At 41.8% G+C, this 26,115-nt stretch overlaps 1 protein-coding gene across 3 annotated transcripts in view; it reads right to left on the bottom strand.

Annotated features, from left to right (window-relative positions):
- Positions 1-25,171, bottom strand: part of arhgap21b (Rho GTPase activating protein 21b) — a 35,226-nt gene extending 10,055 nt beyond the window's left edge. The window contains exons 1-12 of one of the 3 annotated variants that reach the window (XM_076745271.1): positions 24,957-25,171; positions 23,763-23,956; positions 16,507-16,686; positions 16,310-16,331; positions 11,139-11,231; positions 10,593-10,671; positions 10,443-10,497; positions 4,614-6,174; positions 1,373-1,519; positions 962-1,064; positions 806-851; positions 89-214 (exon numbers count right to left, since the gene is read on the bottom strand). In XM_076745271.1, the coding sequence (XP_076601386.1) occupies positions 89-214; positions 806-851; positions 962-1,064; positions 1,373-1,519; positions 4,614-6,174; positions 10,443-10,497; positions 10,593-10,671; positions 11,139-11,231; positions 16,310-16,331; positions 16,507-16,686; positions 23,763-23,828 (2,478 nt within the window). In that variant the 5' untranslated portion in view covers positions 23,829-23,956; positions 24,957-25,171. Of the gene's footprint in view, positions 1-88; positions 215-805; positions 852-961; positions 1,065-1,372; positions 1,520-4,613; positions 6,175-7,566; positions 8,197-10,442; positions 10,498-10,592; positions 10,672-11,138; positions 11,232-16,309; positions 16,332-16,506; positions 16,687-23,762; positions 23,957-24,956 lie in introns of those variants that run through there. The other 2 variants (XM_076745272.1, XM_076745273.1) reach the window with 2 other exon arrangements.
- Between the last annotated feature and the right edge of the window lie 944 nt (positions 25,172-26,115).

The raw sequence follows: 26,115 nt of genomic DNA, 5'->3' as shown, positions 1-26,115 counted from the left end.
AGACAGAGAAAGACAAATGCTTATACACCACAACACCGTGATATATTGTATATAGCTGTTAAATGAAGACATGATTGATCAGGCATACCTTGTTTTTATCTGTAGTAAGTTGCCTAAAATTGAGAAAACCTTCTTTGGAAGAATCGGCAAAGATATCCGATGAAGAATCCCTTCGAGACCCTGAATCCCCAGATGATTTATGTCCATCCAGAGCCTGCAAGTGTGAATTCATGACATTGTTTTTTTAGCTCACAGAGTGTGACACGAGGGACATGTGGAGACATGGGGAGAGCGAGAGAAGAGGATGACATGCAACAAGATCTCTGAGGAGAATCAAGCTGGGGATCTCACAGTCACATGGTCACCAGGACATCCCAATATCTAAAACATGTGTGCCTCAAAACACTTCCCCTGGAAGCCAGTGTAGTTAAACTGAGAGAGCATCAAAGCCTGTCTGATTGTAACCATAAAACCAAAACTGTCAAGAAACATATCACACACCATGTCATAAAGATTGGAGGACTACTTTAAATCCATGTTCATTTAGTATGAACAAATATATCTGTTTACAATTGGTCATCTTTTGGTTTCTAATTTACCATCTGCTCAGGTTGTCATAGCCTTCAAATTTCAAAAACGTGGATTTTTTATTTGCACACATGTTTATAGATTGTTGCCTAGCCATTCCAGATGCATTTCAACAGCAGGTTAGAAAGCACAGCACTAACATGACAGGGTACTAGCAATCAAAAGTATATAATGATCTAAGTCTTGAATAATTTTGAGTAATTCTACAGTTCCTCACCTTTCTCAGGCCCCTGAAACTGGGCATATGCTTACTGGAAGATCTCCTAAAGAAGGTGAAGAAAAACGGAGAAGGGCAGATTTCAAGTAAGAGACAATGTCAGAGAGCTCCATGAGAAGAAACTAGAACAATGACCTAATCCTAGTATGCACTCACCCCCTGCCCTCCTCCTGGTAATTGTCCAGACCTTCATCATAGGATTTGGACCGCTCTGTCTTACTGGCTGTGTCAGACTCCAGCAGAGCACTTCTCAGGGACTCTATACAATGATAAGAAAAACATACCAAATCATGCTGGGTTATGTATGACTGTTACTGGGTGTCACATTAAGCTCTCAGAGGTGGCTTGGCTCTGTTAGCATGTAAATAAATGGATTTAAAGAGTAGCTAAACACCAAAATTTCAAAAGGTGGAGCTTAAACAAACAGTTATTAGTTGACTGAAAGATTCAGATAAGTGTGTTATCATTTAGATTATTTCATGGACAAAACAAAACAACCTAACATTTCAGCTATTTGTACTTTGTCTTTGCCACAGGAATTCTTTAGAGCCAAGCAGTGCTGTTTACCTTGGTCATGTGACAGCTGACGGCGAATGGGAGGGCATGGTGAGCCTGGGCTTGAGGGACCTGTAGCTATGGATGGTGCAACAGATATCACAGCCGAGGGTGGAATAGGAGCGGCATCCCGGTCGACACTGGGGCTGATTGGCTCATCTATGGCGAAAATACAATGTGTAGTGTGAGTGAAATACAACTTTTGTTCTATATTTCCACGATCTCTAACTGGAAGAATGCAGGCCTGCTGAATGATTTTTAATCATGTGTACATCATGGACAACTCTATTAGCTACCATCTGTGGGATTCGGGAAAAATAGGAAGCAGTCTATGACTCACGTGGCTAACAGGCCACATCATACCTGAGAATGCAGAACACCTCATCTACTGACATGGTTTCTGAGAGAGAAGGAAGTTCTTAACTCTCTAATACTGCCCACTCCTGGCACTTCAAGCCCGAAACTGCTCAGAGTACAAAGCTGCTCTCTGCAGCCGAGGGGCTTTTGGAGCTAAATTTAAAAGCAACTGTCCTAGTTCCAGCCTGCGCCCAACTTTGAAACGGGGCAAAGGAAAAAAGGATGTCACCATCACCCTAATACGGGCCATTGGTCTACCTCTCTAAGGTCCTGTCCATCATTGATAAACAGTATTTAGTGGAGACAACTTTTAAGTCTTCCATCTTTATCTTCTCTCTCCAAAACATAAGATGGCCAATCTCTTCTATTAAACTCTGCATATATTCAAGTGCATAACAAGCCCAAACTCAAATGCATGTGGTGAACTTTTGCACGAGGCACACACACATTCTTCAGCTGTTGATTTAACACTCACACTACTGACAGGCCATATAACAGGCAGCTTGCTGTAGCAACACCCGAGGGGCTCTGCCCAAGGCCCTGTTCAGCAGCAACATCATGACACTACGAAGACATGCACATACATCATATATGATCATTCTCACTACACTATTAGATATTCATCCAAAAGACTTGCACACACTGCCACTAAAAGAGGTCTCCAAAAGTGTATCCAAAATTAGACTGCACAGCTATAAAAATCAATTCCACTTCAGAAACAAGGGCCAAATTCCAGGTTCTTTGGAAAATATAGTGAGAAATACCAGCCACGGCCATCCAAAGAAGATATAAAATATATATGACTTGCCTGTAGATCAGCCAAATAAAACGATGGATTGGACTAAGGCTTGGATCAGTGGGATTTCAAACAGGCCATTGATGGAGCCGAGAAGCTTACACAATCAGGGCACTGTTCTCCTGTGTAGGGGCACCAGTCCCAGAATGGTTGCATTGCAGCATCATCACTGTCACTGGCCACTTTGTCTGCACCTGGCCTGTCTTAACAACCAGCATTACATGGACCACTGAAGGAGTGGTGGAAACACTGTTGGGAAGCCAAGTGTAGTGACCTCACTGATAATCTGTACACCCAATTTGAAATCATCACATTCCCTAGATTCAAGACCATTAAATTTAAATGCCGCACTTCGAAGATTAGTGGGGTCACAGGACTTTAATGAACTCTGACAAACTTTCTACAAAAACGCCTGCACTAGCTCATAACTGAAGGCATTCCTCCTGCCCACCCCTATCTATAAAAACAGGGTGAACAAAACAGTAAAAACAACACTTAGTATAATGTAGAGCAGTTCAACAGCACCACAAACTGCAGCTCACTTTAGATCTGTTTAATATCCAGGGAGGTAAATGCAGCACTGTTGTACTACACTGCAATACTTTTACCTGGTGTATCTAATAAATTGGCAACTGAGTGTGGATTATCGAAAGATGTAAAATTAACAGACGTGAACAGGCCTCTGACGGTTTACCTATGAGATTTGTGAATTAGGAACCACTTTCAAGTGAAATTTATTTCGCAAAATATGTTAGATTTATCTCACATCTGAACTGCTTCAAAAGACCCAAATTCAACTAACTCTTCTCCCATGGGTCAAACTAAAACCTTCCAGTACTGTCAGTGCCTATGACCTAATTCCTCTATGCAGGCTACCTGCAAAGTACAAAATGTTTCCTTTATGTCCTTCCAAAACTTAAGTAGATCAGAAGTTAACACCACCAATACTGTGCTGACTTAGGTCTTTCAATGTAAAAATAAAACTGTCTCTCTTTTTTTTTTTTTTGTTTAAGGACTGACCATTTCCCTGAAGAACCAGCCTAATCATACACAAGTAACACTAAGATCTACGACAAATTAGAGAACATTATGTGTAAATAAAAGAGATCCACTCACACAGAGCCCTTACTCTTTCACCACAGAAAGACCGGCAGACAGACAGATGGATAGACAGATTCTCCAACATACATAATACATATATGAAGACACAGATGGAGAGAGAAAAACCAACAATGCAGAAAGATATCTGAATGCAACACATCTGATACATCTTCAATCTGAAACTAGATTAGAAATAGCATTTTAAAAAAATCTAAAAAGGTCCTCCATCTGCATACTCAGTCCTCCAGTAACATTACTATGGCTACTGTATGTTCTCATCATGCCACACCAAAAAATTTGCTGAGAGTTTCTATCAATTATGAACACTGTATCACTACTAAAGTGATTATAACACATTCTCCAAAACAAGCTGAATATACTGAAGACTGAAACAAAGCAAGAATTCCAATAACCTCTAAAAGAAAATGAATACAACATTTTTGGAAACTGCTGTTCAAAGAACTGCCAGCACTTGTTAAGTGCATGGTAAGACAGTTGTTTTTGAGACGACACCTATTTAATCACCAGGAAATGCGTTATGTGACTACTGAGCCATAATGCAATCCATCCTGAAGAGAGACCATCCAAGAAAACAATGTATTAAGCGGAGAAATTCAATATGTTCCAAATGGCATAAGCCATTCTTCACTCCGCCCCAGTTAAGCCGAATATCCCACAAAACCTCTCTGAATGCCACAAAACCTGATTAATAACATCGTCCCAGGAAGATTAATTTGTTTTTGAACACCTCCCCAGTACTGTATACATACACACCAGTAATGTGCTGAATCAGATTAGCAATGAAACTATAGACGTCTGCAGGCTCCACGGATGCCTTTGCGTCCATCTATTTTGAACTGATTTTTATTAGCAAATATGGTGGAAGCCCTTCAACTAGCTACAGTATCAGCACTGCCAGTCTGCCTCGTGTTACTCCTGCCTGCTGCCGTTGCCATGACAACATGGGGCGGCAAAGCTTACAGCTGATTATGCTCTTACCGATGAATGGAATGGAGTCCAGAGACTCGTCCAGGTTGCTGGAACAAGAGGTGTGATGTTGTTCTCCGAGGCGGCGTATATGTATCTCTCGACGTGCATCGTTGGGAAGCCAGCATGCCGCCACATCTGCTGTGGAATCTGCTCCATCATCAGTAACAGCCAAGATGTAAGAGGGGTGCCGCAGAGGGCTGGGGTTCTTTCCAGAGGGGGGCTTCTCTCTTAGAACGACTCCCGTCTCTGTTGGGCTTCGCCCGTTTACCTGACTCTGGGAGTCAGGGTGAGGTGGTTTGAGGATGCTAGGCCTCTGAGGCATCTGTTTCGTGGTAGAGCATGAAGAAGACCTGTGTCCTACCAATGCTGCATCTCTGCCTGCCTCCAAAGGCTGCATGGTTTCAGCCCGCATCCTGCTCAGGCCTTGTTTGGTAGTACGGGCTGCATGGTTTCCTTTGACTGCAACTCTTTGGTCAGCAAAAGAATGCTCAGCACTTGTGCTCTTTCCGAAATGCAAGGTTCTGTCTGAAAGCATAGGTGAGGAGCGGGTCTGAAGAGAATCTGGTCCTTTAGAGTAGAGGGCAGGGCTGGGTGCCCCCCTCATGCCACCACTGTATGCAACAGAGGGCCTGTAGAGCATGGCGTGCCTGGGGACAGACTGTCTGCTGGGCCTTGTACCTTGGTCCGCCCTACCATACCCTCCTCTCCTCTCACTGGGACGAGCCAGCTCTGTGGGGTCAACATAGTCTGTGGAGTGTGCCCGGGCTTTGTGAATAAGGCCATCTTGGGAAATGCTTCGAGGTGGCCAGTTCCTTGTTTTGCCCACGCTCATGCGATCCTGTGAAGCACTGCGTGGGGCAATCTGAAAGTGGGGTGGAGGTCCTTGGTATGACCGTTCATGGGAGGTACTCCTCCGTCTCATCCCCTTAGGTCCCCAGTCTCCTCGGGGAATGTGATGAGCAGCGCCAAAGGCGGTCTGACTGGTAGCTCGCAAATTGTCAAGCCTCTCCTGGATAGTCCGACTACCATGGGAATGGATTCCTTTGTTGTCAATGTACTCCCTGTATGTTTGGTAAGTGCGCCAATCAATGTTTTGATGATTGGCTGGGTAGTGAGGTGCCTGACCTCCATATGGAAGCATTCCTGGACCACCGGGGTAGACATCAGCTTTTCGAGGGTGAGGATACTGAGCCAGAGACCCAGGCCTGCCCCTGACAAACACAGGGTCCATAAAATCTATCCTTTGTGCTGGACCCATGCGTCCCATATGGGCTGTATCAGGAGGAACCACCACAGTCCTCACGCTGTCGTTGCGCATGCACACCGCCATCTGGCTTTTTGGATATGATTGAGGAGGAGGAGATGGTGGCACGGTGATCTCCTTGCGGTACCCATGGTCAGGGGGTGCAGCTGGCCCTCGGCAGACCTGCTCTGCTGAGTCTGTCGCCTGGGCCATGCCCGTAGGCTTACAGTCTACTCTGGGGTAGCATACTGGGGGTGGCTCAGGAATGTGACGGGCATTTCCACTGTAGCTGCTGTGGCCACGGAGGTAGGCATCCTGGGAGTAGGCCTAGAGACAGAGCAACAAGCAATGTTACAGCAGATGTAGTACAAGTTGCATTTCCAAGTGTGTGTAATATTCAACAGTGTGCTACTAGACGCTTACAGAGAAGTCAAGCGTGATATTACAAATGCTACCGGATGCATGTGTGTGGGCAGTGCATGTTGCAGTATGAGTGAGCGGAGGCGTTAGCAGTTCAGGGGTGTCAGTGGTCTTCATCTGCTCCTTATTTAGAGTTCTCATGGTACTGTTCAGTGTTCCATGACTGATAATAGTACACTATGTGAGCCAACAGTGGATGGTGCTTCCAACAAGACTGTCATGGTACGGTAGTCTTTCTCCATTATTTCCACCTGTGTTCTCCACAACAGTGGTTTGGTGCTACCCAACAACTGTGATTTTCAATGAAAAAAAAAAAACATAAAACAAAAAAAACCCCTTTGGACTATGGAACAAGTGAGCATTTACTATAACTGCAAATGTCACAAGATAAATGTGGAATGGTGTTTATTTGTACAGAGCTCAATATTTAGCCTGTACTGTGACATTTTCAGCAAAGATTGTGTAACAATCAATACACAAGTTAAATAAGGAAATCGAGTAGCTAACACTTCACATATTTGAGCCAACATGGTAACATAACAATGTACAGTAAAGGCTGACAGAGATATTGACAGGTAACCAGTATCTTCAGTTTCCCACCTCAGACTGACAGACTCTAACCTCAGACAGACAGGAGGCTGCCCATCCCTCATAGAAAAAGCGCTATATTTAGCCTGCCTGATTATCCTCCAAGGATTGGAAATCTACACTATTACAATTCAGATACTAATAAAATCATTTTCAATTAATAAAAAATTAAAGCTAGAGGTTGCTGTTCTCACTGCATATATTTGCTTTACACATAACATACTGAACATGCAGAGAGCAAAAATCCGTGTGAAGGTATGAAGACTTTGATCCTGCTACCTGGTGTCAAATTACAATCTTACATAAAGCTGTGTGAGTGCCATGGCAAACAGTGCCAGGCTCCTCCCTTTGTAAGCATGCGTGTGCAGGAGAGTTCAGAGGTCACTGGCCTTTATCACACTAATGACATCTGGCAGGGAGGATGAAGAAGGGGCGAGGTTTCGCTGAGATGCCAGCTGGACGCCAATTCGAGTGCTCAATCTAACAGGTACTGCAGGCACAGTCCATCGGCCATTTCTACAGTCTACACATTTGAATCACCAACACAGAGCTGACCATTAAACAGTCAACCACAAAAGCTAAACAGCAATAAGGGAATAGCTGAAGAGTACATCCTGTAATAACGGTGCTGACATGCATGACATATGCAAAATGAGACAGCAAGCACAACATGTCAACGTCAGGTAGCTACCCAGTCTGCTGTTTGCTTACCAGATTAGTAGTTTCCAGAGAAAAAGGCTGCCGTTACAGCATGTGAAATGGAGAGTGTTGAGAAATCAAGGGAGAAAGGGTGGTAGAGCAAAATGCACACATTGTTTAAAAAAAAAAAAATCATCCACAGCAATGCTTGGGCTTGACATGCTAAAAATATACTAGAGCTGCAGCAGCAGTACAGAAGGATGAAGAAGCAGAGATGTGGCAAGGGTTGCCATGTTACGACCTGCCTGTGCCAGTCTGTCCTGGGCGAGGTGGCAGGAGCAGAAGCTTGCCTCTCATGCTGCTGTTAAGTCTCCATGGCTCTATCTATCTTCAGCCAGAATATTACGCTAACTGAACAAGGTGCCTCCAGTCTATGGCTCTCCCTCCCTCCCTCTGCTATTGCTCACATGACAGAAGCAGCAGCTGCTGATTATACATTCAGCTCTGATGGTACAGCTCCCCCTCCCACTCCTTCCTCCTCTCTCCTTTTCCCTTAGCATCAACCTGTTCAAAACACAGAGCAGTCAGCTGATTCTATCTACTGGTCTCAGCTCATCATTCATACTGTTCCCTCTTTTTTTCCCTGCTCTGTATTTCCTCTGCTTTCCTAGCGTACAGGTCCCTCCCTTATTTTGCTTTCCGAATGTACACTCTCTCATCTCTTTGCTAAGCAACTGCTGCCTGTCTCCTAGCAGTCGGTGTGTGCTGCCTCCTACAGTGTAATGTCATCCTGATAGTGTCTCTGATTATCCTCTTGTTCTTGTGGACAGCCCTCATCAGTTTGCCTGCTTACATTAATAGATATTTTTGGGTGGCTGCTGGTCATTTACCATGCAATACTGTGGCTGTAGTTATCACAACACACGTGTAAGATACAGTGGAGTTAAAAGGGTACAGAGGGAAAAAGGAAAGAGAGGGGGAGGATTTAACATGGAAGAGGGGTGGAGTATCAGTCCATTGGTTACAAGAAGAGAGAAAATCCACTGCTAATAAAGAAGTGGTTAAGTGGATGTGAAAAATATTTTATTTTTCTGTGAAATTAGTTAAATTTTGACTAAAAATAATAAAGAGCAATGATACCACATATTCAATGTTTTAGATAAATGACTATATGCATAGATTTGGCAGGGTGTGGTGCTTAAACAGACAGATTACTGGTTGCAACAAAAATATTGATATTGCAATTCTGGAGGCAATACTCCTAAATGATTCATAGCTTCACCTATGAAGTTAACTGTGAGGATTCAATCTGGACATAAAGCAACCACAAGGGAAAATTTCAGGTAAAGCAAACAGCCAAGCTCTTCAATTATGTAATTCATAAACAGACCGATGACAATAAGCCTTTGGGAGAAGATTCATGGGCATCCTGACAAAGCACTTAATGTGACTTGCTATAGATATGGAACAGATGAGTGCACATTCACTTTGCCCTGAATGTGCAGAATGCACAGTAGTTCCAAACAGCTGCCTGCAGCACGCATAAAAGGTTAATGAGGAGATCTAACATGCTCACAGGTATGAGATCTTATCTCATCACTGGAAATAGTATCTGGGGACAGGCAACCTGCATTTGAAATGAACATTTTCACATTTTCTTTGGTAGAGCACAGTTAGAATGAAGACATTATATGAAGGCTAATTGGATTAGGGATGGATTATACAAGACAGACATTTGAATATTCCTTTTCAGGGATGAACACAGCCTTTTTAATAGGACAATTAACTCAGTAAAGCATTAATATCTAACCCTAAGCAAGAAGCCTGCATATGGCTCCACCAAACTGAAATTTTATTGGCTAAAAAATATGAGTAGCCAAACAACAACATGTGGTTCTCACCACACAAAGATTTTTACTGCTGAAAATATGCAGCTAATATGTATGACGTAAACATTTGAAGTTATTTTTAAACTGGCATGAAGTTAAGTGTCATTGCCACTTCTCTTAAACCAACTACCCTAGTGTCTTACAAACAGCAACTATGTTAGCAAACTGCTTCTTTAAAAGCTGTCACAGATGCCACAGTCGTTATGGAAAGAACGTGTCACTACAGAGTCACCTGATGATGACGACACAAACATTAGTTCAAGAAAAAAAAAGAAAGAAAAAGAAAAGAAAAGAAAAGAAAAGAAAAGAAAAGAAAAAAAAAATACTTCTTTCAATTAATGTGCTTGTTGGGTTTCCATTTAATCAGCTATGGTAAAGGGGGTCCATTCAGGGTCTGATGGTCTATATCAATCAGACTTACTGCACATCTGAAAACCATGCAAAATGAATCTCCCTTCAAATGTTTTGGGTTCTTTTGAATTAGTAGTAATCAAGAAGTCACAAAGCACTGAGGCTGTCACGTGTAGTACAGCATGTGAGGCAGTGATCTATATTGCATAAGTATGGTTAGAAGACATAGCCTGAGTAATGAGCACAACAACTTTTCTACAAGTCAGCTCTTCAATGTAGGTCTATTCCGCATAGACCTAAGTTGGAGGCATCTTTTTTAGCAAAATACACTCACCTTTGTGTTTTTTGTAAATCACAACATATAATTTATACAGAGAGATGTGTCCATGATAATATGTCTGTAAATGTATTTTAGGTAATTCTTGCTCTACTAATCCGATTAGGTCATTTTGGCAGTAGTGTCAGCAGCAGGTTGAGGACAGAAATGCTGCTTTGGCCTGATTAGGAGGCCTAGATAGAGAGCTCTGATGGGATAAGCAGGCTGCCTGCATCTCATGACTCAAGTCCTAACATGAACACCTTAAACTAGAGCAGCTCTGTGAGATCAGATATTATGAAAATGACTGTGGGACTGGAGAAACGGGAGCAATTTCTGTATTAAAAAGAGTGGTAACATATGAATTTAGACAACAGGAGTGAGAAACTTACCAGTTGCAGTATATCCTCATCTTTTGGCATCACACAAAGTTCAAGAAAGTCGCCACTGTTGGGGAACAAAAAGAAATTTAAAACAGGGAAAAAACAGCAACAGGCCAGAATTATCCATAAAAGTTTAGAAAAGAATATATTAAACGTCACCTGTCTTGGATCAAGGATATAACCTCACAATAGGCTTTCCCAATGATGCTTGCTCCATTCACCTTCACTAGTCGATCACCTAATAGGTATTAAAAAACAGTAGTAATGCCATGAGTAACAGAGAGGGGTAGTAAAAGACTGTTTGTCTTCAGAAAGCATCAAGTCATCTGTTGTTGAAGTTTACAACAGAGCTAATGGTTTCCTGCATCCACTGAAATATGAAACACAGAGGTATCTACCCAATAAAGGAGCACTAAAAGAGCACTTTCCTACAACTGCATGGCCTGGCTAGTGTTTTACTTCACAGCAGGAATACTTTCAGACCACAACTGAAAACTGCACTCCTTGCACTTTTTTTCCTTTTTGCTTGCAACACTCAAAAACATCAGTGCACAAGCTCTGAGGAAGTTTTCTGCTCTGCATGACATCATTTACTGGATTAAGCCTGGGATGTTGTAATGTCAGAAGTTCCTGATACTTACAGACTCCGGCAACATGTAGCAAGTTTTGATTAATAAAGGAGACTGACTGATGATTGGTTAGTACCTGTGCAAAGCCCAGCTCCATGCGCAGGGCCACCTTCCTTCACTTGCTTCACAAAAATGGTGTCCATCGGTTCTAGCCTATTCCGTTGTCTCCCTAATGAAAAGAAACAGGTCAATATACATTACACAACAAAGAAACAATGCAAACATATAAAAGCAGAAAATGTAATGCAAATCTGTTTGTTTTACCTGCTTCTGAAAACAGGCATTTGGTTTGTTTCTTTTTACTCAAAATGAAACAAGGAAATTAAAACCCCAGAAAACAGCTTATTTTGATACAAGAAGTGCTACACTGAAGGTTCATTTACAACCTCTCACTTGCACCAAGGCTGAACCTGAAATGTGAAAAACAACTACACAAAACCCTACCAATGAGTACCAGACTGAGCAGTAAATTGTTCCATGACATTTAGGTGAGAAGAGAGAATGGCTGTTTGAGAATGAGAGAGAAACTGGGAGGTTTGTCACAAGACTTGGAGGCATGTGAATCAACATTATGACAGACCGAGGTTTGGCCAGAGCTTGCCCACACTACACCGGTTTTGAATAGACATGATCATTAATTGGTTCAGAGGAAAGAAAAATCTCAATAGGGGGAAATGGTGTGGTTTTAGGGAGGAGGATAAAAGCAGCTAAAGAGAGGAAACCTGTTTGCTCATGCTGCTCCTGTCTCCTAGCAGCTGCATGGCTGCAGGAAAAAAAAAGGAAAGAAAAGAAAGGGGGAGGGGGGTGATAGAAAGACAGACTGAGAGAAGGTAGAGTGACAGTGTGCTCAGCTGCACAACTCCCACTCTTTCCTTATAAACTGAGAAATAGCTCTGGGCACAGCCAAAGAGTGGCTAGAATCTTTCCCCAGTAGTTAACATTCTGGTAGTGAGTCAGCGCACGATGGCTCACAACCTACAGAGGCTGGGGGGGTGGGGGGCCGGTGTGATAACAAGTGCCCGTTGAAGAAAATGTACTAAAAGTTTCTGACATGATCAATAAAGGAGGTTAAACATTTGTGAGTCAGCCAAAACATACATTAATGAGGAACATGACTTTGGGCCCTGTGAAAGACACAATATCACCGCCTATTTCTGAATGTTTTGTGTTTTGGGCACTGGAAAAAGAGACACAAGTCAATGGTTAATTAATCCATACAAACCAATAGCAATCTCTAAACCTGTGAAAAGCTCACAAACACAGACATGCTTGTGCCTCCATTTTTCTTTCTTTTTCCACACATGAGATTACTCATGCAGAATCACATCCTTGGGATCCAAATTATGTAATACTGCAACAGGAGTTCCATGTAACTACAGCAAGACATGCTCCCTCTGGTGGTGTACAATAAAACTGCATTACTATCTCCACAATAGAGCTGTTCATTCATGAGCTACTGTGAACATTTACGTGTACAGTGAAGGAACTCACTGTTTATGCCTCTGCCACCTTGAGACACATGAGATAATGTACGCAGAAGACTCAAACATTTATGCATTAATATACTGTATTCTTCAATGTACACCTAAAAAACATTAACTGTACATTGTGTACAACGGTGCTTTCTTCTTGCGGTACTCTAAATCAGTCTGACTACATTCATCTTTGCTCTAGAAGAACTTGTCTACACATTAAAAATGTCTTTATTTCTTTATACTCTGCAGCACCACCTAGCCAAAGACATCATGCATTATGTCACCACCTAACTAGTGCTGTCGCCACATTTTTAAAGAAACACTCCACATTTTGGGAATTGCTTTTTGTTTGCTAGATCAGTATCGATTTTATCTCTGTGTGTTCAGTACAGACATGCAAAAAGGTGCTCCTTTAAAACCAGAGAAAATCCTGCACAAGCAAATGAAAACATTGGCAGGTTTCATTTGAACTATTTTAATCACTTGGCGAACACAGGGAGATAAAGAGCACGATGTGCCTCAAGTGCCTACAGTTGGCTCATGAAGACTATTTAAAAAAATATTGCAGAATGATTTGAGAGTAAAAACTGAACTCGAATCAACAAGCGCTCGAGGAAGCCTTCATAAAATTATCTTGTTCCAGAACAAACACTGACAACACTGTCTGTACACAATGAGCACTCAGAGCAAAGACAGGCTAAATGGCAGCTGTGATTGAGGTAAAGCACAGCCCCTCTCCGTGTGAAAGATGGAAGAGTTGACAAGAAAATATTAGATCACAAGTGCACCCAAACTTGACCCCAGAGTTGTGACAGAGGAGCTTTGTCTTGGGAAGAAGCAGACTAATACAATAAGAGAATTGACGGTGGTGCAGCGCTGTGGACGGATGAGAGTGCAACACTCGTAACTCTCATGCAATGTTTTTAATCAGAAATCCACGTTTTTTTGGCACAAATTGCCTTCTTGAAAATAAAACGACAGTTTATCTGAACCATCAGTTGTATCAAATGGTGATCAACACAATGACCTCATTAATTTCAGTGGTCAAAGCATGAGATCGAGATTTTGATCCCATGGCTTGCAGACTGTTGTAAAATACAGATAGAAATGTTCTAAGTTGTTCAGTGGATACCAGAATTTTTCTACACACGGATATACTACTACTACTACTACTACTACTACTACTATTACTACTACAATAATACTCTCCAATTCTACAGTCTAATTCTTGTCTTTTCTATGAAGTATCCAGTAATCAAATTCTTAAAAAATATTTCTATCTGCAAAAATGTGGTGCATTGATGGATTAAATATGGCTCTTTGACATGGCTGCCTCTATGCATGCTACTTAAAATTTTAAGTCTTGAATCTTGCAAATAATCAATGGCACCATTGTGCTTTTTCACAGTACCAAGGATCTAGATGCTAACGAAAGTTAGGCAGATGCACATTGGAGACAAATGCATCTTGCCCCATTAACCAAATGTATCAGATAAAAGGAACCTTTATCCTGAAGAAAGTGCCAAAATTTAATTTAATTTATGAATAAAAAAGGCAGCATTAGAGGTATGCATGTGCAGCTCTCGCCTTCTTCCTTTTGATGTCTGCCTATTGTTAGCCAGCATTTCTATTTCTCTGGTGTGGTACTGTGACACAGCGAGCTCAGTCTGGACTTATAATGATCCCAGGTCGTCTTTTTTTCCTTTCTTCAAATCTGGCTAGCTGCCTATGAGCCCCTGTGTCCCACATTATGCAACGGTCAGGATTCTTTAATATTCTCTGGCTTACTCAGTCCGAAGCGAAAAAACTCCAGACTAAAGGGTCTGTGTCTTCAGTTTTAGTTTCTGTGTGACAAAAAACATAAATACTTTAATGGTAGCTTGCTCTCCTGTCCTTTTACATGAAGTTTAAATTTGGATGATGAGCACGCTGTGTGTGCGAGCTCTTTCCATCATATCCCCGCTGTCACGGAAATCAATTCAAAATTGGAACGAAGACACAACAATGCCATTTCATCATGTGGTTACGGACAGATGCTGTAGAAAACCTAAGCCATTTACTATTTAGAGCAGCCACTACAGATAAAAAGCTATGTTGTGACTTTCAACAGCCTGTCTGTGCCTTACTGGATATGTGTGTCTGTACACATCAACACAATTCACTGTGTACATAAACCACTTGCATTCCATCCAGGTTTTTAACTGGAGGAAAGCAACAATTATCATTAGCAACGTGTCAGCAAGTATGTGCAGATGACCATGTGATCCGTGATGTCTGCTTTCTAATGAGTGGTGTCTTCGTATCATACTGCGCAACAGCCCACATGATCTGTTGCACCACACAGTTAATCATCCCACATCTACAGCTGGGCGATTAAGTGTTATAACATCAATACTGTGATATGACGTAAGAAATCATCTTGGATTTTCTTCACTGTAATAGTGCTTAGCGTTTCTGACTTAGAAAAGGCTGCTTTACAGTCATGTGACTTCAATATCTGAGCTTGACTGACTGTAGTGTTGTGTGTGAGTCATGAATTATGAAGGCCTCTACCTGTCTGTGTCACCATATCACATTACGAATGTTTTTCCTTTATCAATTTTCATGTGAAAATTTCTTCTCAAAACCACCAATAATCCTACAATTCAATTCTGTCAATGCATATTGTGGTATTAGATAAAACATACTGCAATACTTGATTTTGTTAGTCTCACTCATCCCCATTTTACAGCCATGCATGACAAGCAGTGAGGAAGCTTGAAACAGATTTATGGGGTTTCCCAATGTGTAATGATAAGACAGAGGCTACTTGTGCAAATAATAATTCACTTGCACAACATATGCTGAATGTATTTTCCTGTACAACTTCTCTCTCCTCTCTAACGGGCTTATTGAATTACTGATGTCCGTCTGGATGAATTCCACTGACAGCAGCCTCCTCATGGTCAACAAAGAGCAAAGGACCAAACAAAGAGCCCTCCAATAAGCTAATGGGATATCACCTCACAGTGATCACACTAACTCCTGTCGGGAAAATCTGAAGTACGGTACATTTTTTTCCACCTTTCATGAAGAATCATTTCAAAGTTTAACCTTTAAGGGCCACACTTTTTATGTTATTTTAGGGCCTGGAAGATCACTTTACAGAATTTGTGGAAAATGGCTGCTGTCCACTGCCTTTGCTTAGGTTCTTGTGAAAAATGACAAAGAGTCGCAACCAAAACATTTGTTTTATGAGTGTAGGGTTGATACTGATCATGCTAAAATGCTGACTTGGTTTAGGATTTGGTAAATATCTTTAGTTAGTTATGCTGCACAAGGTATTTAAGGTGCAACTCTGTATTCAAACAGATCAACAACAACTTCTGCCAGTGGTTTGGTGTGAGGTTTGTCTCTTATGAAGAGAGAAAAACAGACATGGTATGAAAATAACAAGGGGAAAGAGGGTCAAACACACACAGCCCAGTAAAACTGAGGCCGTCTCTTTCTGACAGCCTTTTTATGGTGAGGGGGAAAAGCAGCAAGAACAACAAAGTGAAACAATATGAAGAGGTGGGTCAGTGCAGGACAGAAACAGGTGGTGCTGACCAAACCTTTCATGCCTCGACAAAGGTCAGTGACACACAGGAGTTACATTGTTCTCATGGCATAAGGAAGCAAAAAGAGCTAAAGAGTGGATGGATTAAGAGTCATCAGAAGTCAGAGGCATTGCTCTGACTCAGCAGTGCTGAAGGGCAGGCATGAAGAGGAACGGCTGAGTTTTTCTGCTTACCTCTGCGGCCATGATCTTCCTCCTGTATAAACACAGAAACGCTCAAATGACTTTGTTGTTCATGGTCACAAAATGTAGGTGTCAGGCTTTTTGTTGACTCAGTGTTATCGTACATGATAAGCAAGTAGTGCTTCAGTGTATGAAACTCAGGAAAGCTACTGACAAGTGTTAACAATAAATATAATGCTGAACTGTACCGGGAAGCAGTGCACGGTCGACTCCGGTGGGTACACGATGAAGTGGCGCAGTGTGAAGCCGAACCCTTGGGAAGTTCGACGCAAAAGTACGGTTTTAGGTCTTGGCCATGAGAACTCCTCTTCTGTTGGGTATTGCCCTGCCGCAGAGTCAGCCATGCCTCTCCACTCTGGAGATTCATTCTACACCAAGAGAAAGGAAATGAAATTAAGTATTTGTACTTTCACTTTTACAGATTTGTCGGATATCTGCTGAAACATGCAGTGCGATCTCAAAATTGAAAGTGCAAATGCTGGAAAACCCCAATGTTGAAATCCAAAAACATTGTTCCTTAAACTACACCAGAAATAGAGCCACATATCAACAAATTAGGTTGGTGTGAATTAACGCCATCAGTCATTCATTACAGTTGGACATGGTTTAGAGGACACTGGACTTTTGAAAAACATAACCGCCTGTACAGTGTTTACAGTCAAGTCATGATATCCTATTTTCACAGCTGGAGAGCAGAGCATGTCAGGCTTCAAGGCATTAGACACCCACCCCTGTGTTTACTGGCTATTTATAGCCTTGCACCTTTGTAGTATCGTGTGTGCAGCAACACCCCCCTTTACTCAGATCTCCCCATATCATATTCCTTGTTCCAGAAGGACTTTCAGGAACACCTCTTTTCAAACAGTCTTGTATTTCCACACTGAAAAAGTATTTTCCTCACCCTGTCTCAAACAAACCCTCCCCCTCCCCCGTGAACCATAGACTATCCCCCACAATGTGAGGAATTTGATGAGCTTGCATTCACGCCATCTCTGCCTGGGCAGATATATTGAGTAAAATGTCAGAAAATCAGAGTGAATTACCTGCATGTTGACATAAATGGTGCCAAAATAGGATAAGTAAAGACTTTGCGAGAGGTTTGTTTAGTTGTGATAAATGCTGTAGTAAAACTAAACAAAAATTCCACAAATCTGACCTGAACGTTTTGATCAAAAGAGAAATAAATAAATCTGAGCAGCTCTCCAACATGACGCAGCTGATGCAGGGAGCAATGAATGAGCCAAACCACATTTCAATAAACAAACACGACTAAAAATTTGATCACACCAACTTAAAAACACCAATATCCTGTCCAATTGCTCTGAATACGTCACAGGATGAACTTTCAGCCTTGCACTCAATGGTTCATTGGAAAATGTACTGTGTGCCCGGAGGTCTGTACCAAGTTAAAGCATGTTACTCTTTGCAAAATGTTTTACTGCTTCTAAGCAACTAACAACGTGCTTTTCAACCATATATTCCTGAAAGAGGCAGTAAAATCAACTACTTGGATCAAAGTGCATTTTAAGTGGCAACTGGAGCTGCTGGAACACATACAAGGAATGAAAATGTGAATACTGTAGAGTACAGTAGCAGTGTGGCTGGCTGGGAAACAGAGCTGCAGGTACAGCTGACACCCATTTATTTTGATGAAACTAGCCAAACAGGTTTTACTGTCTAACCCAGCCAGAGCTGTACTGTGATACCGCCACCTCCATGTTGTAGTCTGTGTCTGTACGATCCCTGGACACTTTAACACCACTAGAACACATTCAAATCCGGGGAGAAACAGAGAGGCACTTCTGGTGATATGACAATAGATCAACTGGATGTTTGAAATGCCTGCATTGCTCCCCTCATATCTCCGGCTTGAGCCAATCCCAGTCTACTGGAGTTGATTTAGCAGCCAGTGCATGGGGCAATTTCCAACCCTCTGATCTTTAGATGTGGAGGGGTGTGGGCCTCCTGACAGACGCATGCCAAGCAGTGTTATCATTGCATAGTTAATACCGCTGTGACTTTCCAGGTCAGTAAATTCCAGACCAACATTTCCCTCATGGTCTCCCTTTCCTCTTATTTAATAAAAAAATCTTTAAACAGCTATTATTTGGGACGGGGAACAAAGCAAGGCTCCAGTATAAACCTGACAGACCACATTAATAATGCTTTCAAATAACTGTAACAAGAGGTTAAAAGGGAAACAATCAGAGAAAAGAGGAGAAAATTATGAGATTACTTCCGAAAAAAGGGGCTACAAAGAAAAGCACACCCATGTCAAAATATGCACCTATCGTCTGCTGCCCACAAATGAATGCCTCTCAGCCATTTATGAATCACTAGAATGCTAGACTGATATTTGCACTGGGTGAGGCAGCTGGGAGAGAGATTTCAGAAGGCATTTGTTCTTCTCCTGGATTGCTGTTGGATTCAAACTAGGACCAGTCCTGTGCCTCAGAGTGGGAAAACTAATTTCAACCATCAGATCTCAGTTTAGCCTGAAGACATCCCATAAATTTTTTGCCAACAAATCCCCCAGGAAACAACTAAACCAACAATTAACTGATCCTTCAAACAAATGATGCCTGTGTTGCCAATGCATGATATACTGTGGATTATTCCTCTGTGCCACAGATGTCTATTATCCTGAAGAAACAAATAAAAATACACTGACTGGTTGAGATGTTCCTTCCTTATGATGAACATGAGCACTGCTGTTTATTGGGGTAATCCTCTTACACCACGCTGCTGCCATAAATATTCACAAGAACACCAAATGTGAATTAATCCGCTGCTGAAAACAGTCCCTAAAAAATGCACTATTTACTCCTGTTTCAGTGATATTTGCTTAAAAACTAGACTGCACAGGTGTTCACTGACATTACTGTACCCCTTTCAAAAGTCTTCCGTATGAATCCTGTAAACACATCCCCCAAATAATGAATGAACACACAACGGCAGTAGTACAACATGATCTAAGGCTGGCATTTTTAGTAGATTTCTGCTCTTCTACATGCATGGCTATCACACAATTGCACTGAGATGCCTGTAATGGAGAGCTACAGTCAATTTTGTAAGACATTCTCTTACATGCTTTTCACAATGTAGCAATGTTGATTGAGCTGCGGCTACAAACTTAGACCTTTGATTGAAGCTCTTCAAGATCTATTCTTGTTTGACAAATGGTACACTGTTTATACCACCATATTAAGTGACATGTTAATTCCAGAGTACATGTGGTCATTTTCTGGGAGACTATAAGGTGACTACATCTGTGGTTCCCCCACCGCAGAGATTAGAGGGTAAGCAAAGCAGTACCTCCCACCAACATCAGACATTTTAGGGGAAACACCGTACGTGCACAGCTGTACACGCACCACAAATGTTGATATCTAGAGGCTAAGTGCATACCGAAAAAGAAACTGGAATTTCCACCTTGTTCATTCTTAACAAATATTATGAAACCAGACTGCATGGCCTGTATGTTTAAAAAACCTCTGCTGATGTCACCAAATGACACACTACAAGCGCCACATGACATCAGCTCTAAAAACATCACATATGTACACAGCCTTAAAATGTGAAGAAACCTAGTTCTCTGTGGGCTGCTACATTCTACACCACATCCCGTCTAAACCAAGCACTTAACTGTGAAAAGCCTAAGATAATGATACAGGGGGCCGTTGGTGAGCCCTGGGCGTTCCAGCCTTGTAGTGCAAGACAAGGTTAGGAGCATCATTACTCAGCCTTCATAGATACATGGTGTGCATGCCACACTTCTAGCTGAAACATATAAACGAGACGCTGAATAGTCCTGCGGCTTCTGTTCATGCAGGATGTCTTTCTAAAATGCTTTTTCATTAAAATTCTTCAAGCATCATTGTCTGAAACGTGAAAAATGACTTCACTTCCATGGCAGCTCTGTAACAGTGCTGTATTTTATTGTAGAGTCAGGCAATGATCTATTTCTTACTAAAACTGATCTGTACAATCATAATTCATATTTCATACATGTTGGTTCAGACAGTAGACCTCATTTACTAAAGTGAGTGGACACAATAGTACGAACACCTGCCCAGTATGGTGAAATCGAAAACATTAGGCTAGAAATATTATCTTTGTGATGTTTATAATGTACCTGTATAATACGTCAAACAAACACTGATTGAACTCTATGACCATTGCTTTTTCTGGGACCATTTTCTGGTGGTCTTGTATTGGACAAAAAAAACTTCCCATCCAAAAAGGTCTGTCATAGACACGTACTGAAACCAAAATTGTGGTCCAGCATATGAAGAGTTAATTTAATTATCCTTAATGTGAACACACCCATAAAAAGATATGCATTTCCACGCTGCCTGAAATGCCCAGGAAAAACAAAACCACCCGGAAGCAACCGAATAAAACATATGGATGCCACACTGCATCTGCTGGAAACAGTAACACTGAATGAATTAACATCAGTGCATCATCAACCATGCCTTCTCAGAGAGAGTTAGTGCTGTAGTGACAAGTCAACTGTCCACAGCAGCATTTAGCAATCAGACTGGACTGCAAACATCCCACTGTCATCTGTGGGATGAAATTACTGATGCCACTGGTTCCCTGAAGGGAGCAATTTCAGAAACACAGCTGTTTAGTTATTTCTCTAACAAAGCTTTACCAAAGCTGTGCATTGAACACTTCGACCGGCCGGAATGGATTCAAGATTACACGGATTTACTGCACAGAAACGGTGCAATGAGGAAAAACTGACTCACATAGCCCATCTCTTATGTTTTCCCCTGAGACATCACAGACACAACCAAAAGGCCACAGGAAGTAACAGGCTACTTCTATCCAATTGAAGGTCAATTTCCCTTCCGATTGCCATCAGTTAGCCATGCGATGCCTGCGCAGGGGGTTCTGTAAAAGGCAGCCAGCCTAAATGAGATAAACGCTGAGCTTTAATGAGGCCAAGATTGTGGGGACAGGGGGGTCTGCATGTCAATAGCCCCGTACAGTGCTAAATATGGACCGCGCTTCATCATCCAACACAGTAATTAATTTCTCTCCACTCTCATTTCTCTCATTGCACTGGAGGATAAGAAGCTGGTGTTCAGGTATTGTGAATCCTGGAAAAACCTACAAATCTAATCATCATAAAGGAAAAGCAAATGTGTCACATGATATAGTTTGATACCAGACGGCTCCTTGGATGATGCAGAAAGTCCTGCCACACACATATCACACACTAGCAGATATAACAAATCTCTGTACTGATAACTCAATATCTGACCAGAGGACTCAAGCAGAGGAAGCAGACATTAGGCCAACTCTGTCTGCTATTTGTATTCAGCTATTATGTTAGAACACCATGTACTATTCTGTCGACACTGCTGACAAACACTCCAGTATGGGGGGGGGGAGTTAAAACCAACAACAAAAGCCAAAGGAAAAAAATCTTAATTTAAACAATACATCATTTCTTTATCAAGTTGTTACCAGCACAATGCAGTATATACAAGACTTTATCAACCAGGCCAATGGCTGTGAAAAAGGCCAAAAGAGAAAAAACTGTGTGACTAGTACTGTATTATCAGAGAAGGATGAATGAAGTGTTGTCTGACAAGCATGAAAGCAGCTACCATTGGGACACAACAGGGACAAGCTAACAGACAGCCAAAGTCAAATGTGTTCCTCAGAAAAATACAGACACATTTTCTAAATATCACTAAACACTATTTTCTGTGATGCAACATGGTAAAATTGTATGTTATTTTGTTGAAGGTCTATCTCTGTGCTTCACTACATTTAAGACAGTAACCAATCCTCTTCCTGCAACAATGCCATGCTTCTCTGAATAAAAACAAAAGGCACACCCATCTATCATCAACATCTTTGATGACCATACACTGTCAGCTGAGGTTGTTTTTAGGCAAAAATACATTTGGAAAGTGAAAAAAAAAAAAAACATCCACTTATGGAACTTCTTAAGTCATTAAATCCACAGTGTCATGATTTCCAGAAAATCCCAGGACCAGAGACTCCAGGGGGTTTCCGGCTCAAAATTAGCACATGAATTGGTTTGTGTGGTAGCCTTATTAGAAGGACTGCTAAAAGAAAGAAGGGTTTCCACTGACTGCACTATGCTGAGGTTTGTCCTCACACTGCACTAACATTAAAAAAAAAGGATATCCAAAACAGGTTTTTTATGTTTTATGCAAAAGATTTTTAAAATCCATCAAGGGAACACTTTCTGCTATGTCTTTTAACAACATGTTTCATAATACTGACACCTGCATACTGCCTTTCGGGTATAAGAGCACATTTTCTGCATCAGAATTGTTGGGTGCTGTTACATTCACTCACTAACTCATTTAGAAGCTAAGGGGCCGCATCCTGATGGTTGTGATAACAAAGGTAAGCTCATCATCTGAGTTTGTTTTTTTTAGTTGTGACAGTGAAAAAGGCAAGGATGCAACACAAGCTGTCTCTGCAGTATGACTTCTAAATGAGCTCGAGCTGTGTTTAAATACCAAATGTGTATTTTCGGGGCTCTGGAAAAAAAATCATGAATATAAATGAATTAAAAACAAACTCAGTATGACTGAGTCTATTACTTGCTACTAATTCAATATCTTGTCGAGTACCAGTAGCTATCATGAGCTCCCCTGAGCTCTGTTCAGTGATCTAAAATCAAATTCAGTACTGGTCTGTTAGAAGTGACAACACAAGGAGCTTTACATCCCTCATTAACAGGCTATTTACATAAAAGCAGGGAGGCTTCAATTGAGAACTGAATATTAGATTAAAGGCAACAGAGCGAATGAAAGAAAACTATAGATTCTATAAATAGGTACCCTTCCATTTCAGAGAGTACTACCTAGTTTACCACGAAGGTCTTCATTCAGACAACAAGCTTTCAGAGGAGCAGATGGCGTCCCGTCTGGTATTACAGGGGTCACAGCTTAAAAATCTGAAAGAACGGCTCTTGAATAAACTGCTTCAATGCCATTGTCTCCTCCTGCTTCCTAAAGTGATGAGTCTGATTAAAATTTCGAATCTAATTAAAAGCTGTTCTGCAGCTGAAACCTGTCTTTTGATCTCTTCATCTGCAATGACCAACCTAAGAAAACAAAAAACTAACTGGCGGCATGGACAAACCTCTGACATAAACCTGACGCCTATGATTGCCAAAAAGAACCAAAATATTGAAGCACTGGTGAGACAAAGAGCAAAACAATCCGACAGTTGTTACAAGCATAAACAGCTGGGCCAAAATGCCAAACACATTACTCCCCCCACCAACACCAAACTGAGGGAGGGAGCTCTCAGAAAAACCAGAGTCAGTTGCTCCAAAAATCGCTTTCATGATCACCATTTAAAAAAAAACAAAAAAACACAATGAATCATTTTACAAATACTCTACAAAGCTTGTGGTTTGAGTTGTTGCTGCCGTGCTTACCTCACAGAAAGAAGACCTTGCTTGTTGTCTCTCATCATCTTCATGAACCCAACGTGATGCCATCATTCAACCTGACTTAAAATCCTGTTTTCCGCGATCGCCCACATCGAAAAGGTAGCTCCAGCACAATGCAAGAAAGTATGCTCCACTGTGTCCGATTTACACCTCCATCCTTGCTTCATGTCTTACTCCATCTGTCACAGTAAGAGAAGGGAAAGAGACGTGTGATGGCTGCATTTTGTATTGTTGAATTACAGGCAGCTTTCTTTAAAATTCACTGCTCTCATGTGGCCTCACTATTCAAGGGTCTGTAAAACAACATGACTGAATACCTCAGTTGTTCATAATAGTAGACCATCCGTGCTTAATTCTGGACAATCAACATTATGCAACAGGTCCTAACATAACGCTGTTTACGACTTGATGTTTGTGTGTCTAGATTTAACCAACCTTCACACTGAGATGATGGGAAACAGCCCGACTTGGAGTGATAACATCTAACGCTGTATGATTAAATGCGAGCGCAAGTTCGTTAACAGAGCCACTAAAGGTAGTCACAGCTGAATGTGGACTTAACAGAGGTATCACCTTGAGTTTTTGTTGTTGAAGGCAGCTATGTGACAAAGCACGTCATCACCGCATTATTCACGCATCAACAATTTAGGCTTGTTGTCATCAGCTCGAAGCACAACAACGTGGAGAGTCAACACTGCATAATGAATGGCCAGCAACAAGTGGACGGCAGGCAGGAGGCAGGGCGAGATGGAGGTCCGTCACGTTTGAAATTAAGTTACAACGCACCTTTAAAAGCGACATTATAAAGTACAAGTCACCTAAGTTCGCTATGCTCTTTGTTTTTCGATAAGAAAACCGCCGCTCGAGAGATTTAGAGATGGCGAATTTGAATTTCTCTTGTTTGAGATCGATGGTCAACTGAGCACAGCGTGTCGAGCTGTTGTTCTCGAGCGACCTACAGAAGTAGCTTTTCCTTTGTTAACTTTTTACAAAATTGCGATAAAAAATGTTGAAAGGGCGACAGGAGAGCCTGTGGCCACTTTCCACGTGAAGTACTTTGTGAAGGCGACCTGTAAAGCGTGTAAAGTGGGCAACCAGCAACCAAAACCAACCGCGGCAGCAGGGTGCTAACGCTGCGGTTAGCATCCATGCTAACGGCTGGAGTTAAAACAAAGTTACCTGTGTAGTTGTGAAGAGTCACGACAGGCGGGCAACAGCGGCGACGGCTGTCCGTAAAAGCGAGTAGATACAGCAAAATCATAGCGTGGGAAATTCAAGATGGTCAGACGTTGTCATAATTTAATATAGTTTGAGTACAAACAGCTTCCCGGTGATTACTCCAAACCCACTCAGGGGAGGCGCATGGTGTAGTTTTGTAGCTGGAATTTTTTGCTTCCAGCGTTCCCGACTCTCTGGGAGTCCACCTTCGGTCAACAGGACACTCTCAGCCAATCACACGCGGCGTTGTATTTTAGCGGACCAATCGGGCGCGAGTTTACAAAAAGTCACCACTGCACTGTTAAAAAGGTCGTGTTTAACCGTCCAAACTGAGTTCAACGACTCGAGGGCGCACAGACAGAAAGTAGGGACAGATACTGTGTCCACATGTCCTATTTCAGGGTTTTCACAGCCCTACACGCTTTCGTTTAATTTAAACAACAAGGCAGAAGTAGAAGTCACATGTCCTGGTTCAGAGCGAGGTCGAGCAGGGCTGGCATGTGGATGGCAGTGCATGAGGAATGTGAGTTCACACATACCACACAGCATATAATCTTTGCTCTCATCGTGCTGCCATTGTGTACTCCCCAAAGCAGATTATTCAAATGAAATACTTCACACTGACAGTCCTTAACTGCAGACTCTTAAACTCTTAAACAGATTGTAGCTGCAGACTAAAAGAAATGCTGAGATTCTCAGGGCCCTGACAAATGTCCCTTTTATTCCTGTCCAACAGAAGGGACCACCTGTTCTTGGATTGGCAGCTTTTGTTGCAGAGGTCAGTTGAGGGAGGGGACTTTCACAAAGCTGTCCTGTCCAGCCAGTTCGACTTCCAGTGTCTCTCCTGAGGATATAAGCCTTGGAAAATAACTTGTAAATGTTACAGACAGAACATCTCAGTGAACCATCTACCAAAAAAAGTGGGAAATAGCCAAGAACATGTAACCAAGTACCATTTTTTTTTATACATATCTGTACTTTTCTTGAGCTGAGCCACTTTATATTGTACTACATTTCAGAGGACTTTTGCTTATAATGGAGTGTTTTTTTTTGACTATGTTACTACAAATACTACATTTTCTTAAGTAAAAAAGTTCAAGTAAAAGTTGAATACCTTGTC

Source organism: Chaetodon auriga, chromosome 12 (genome assembly GCF_051107435.1).
Source record: "Chaetodon auriga isolate fChaAug3 chromosome 12, fChaAug3.hap1, whole genome shotgun sequence".
Taxonomy (NCBI): domain Eukaryota; kingdom Metazoa; phylum Chordata; class Actinopteri; order Chaetodontiformes; family Chaetodontidae; genus Chaetodon; species Chaetodon auriga.
This window is presented reverse-complemented; position numbering and strand designations above follow the sequence as displayed.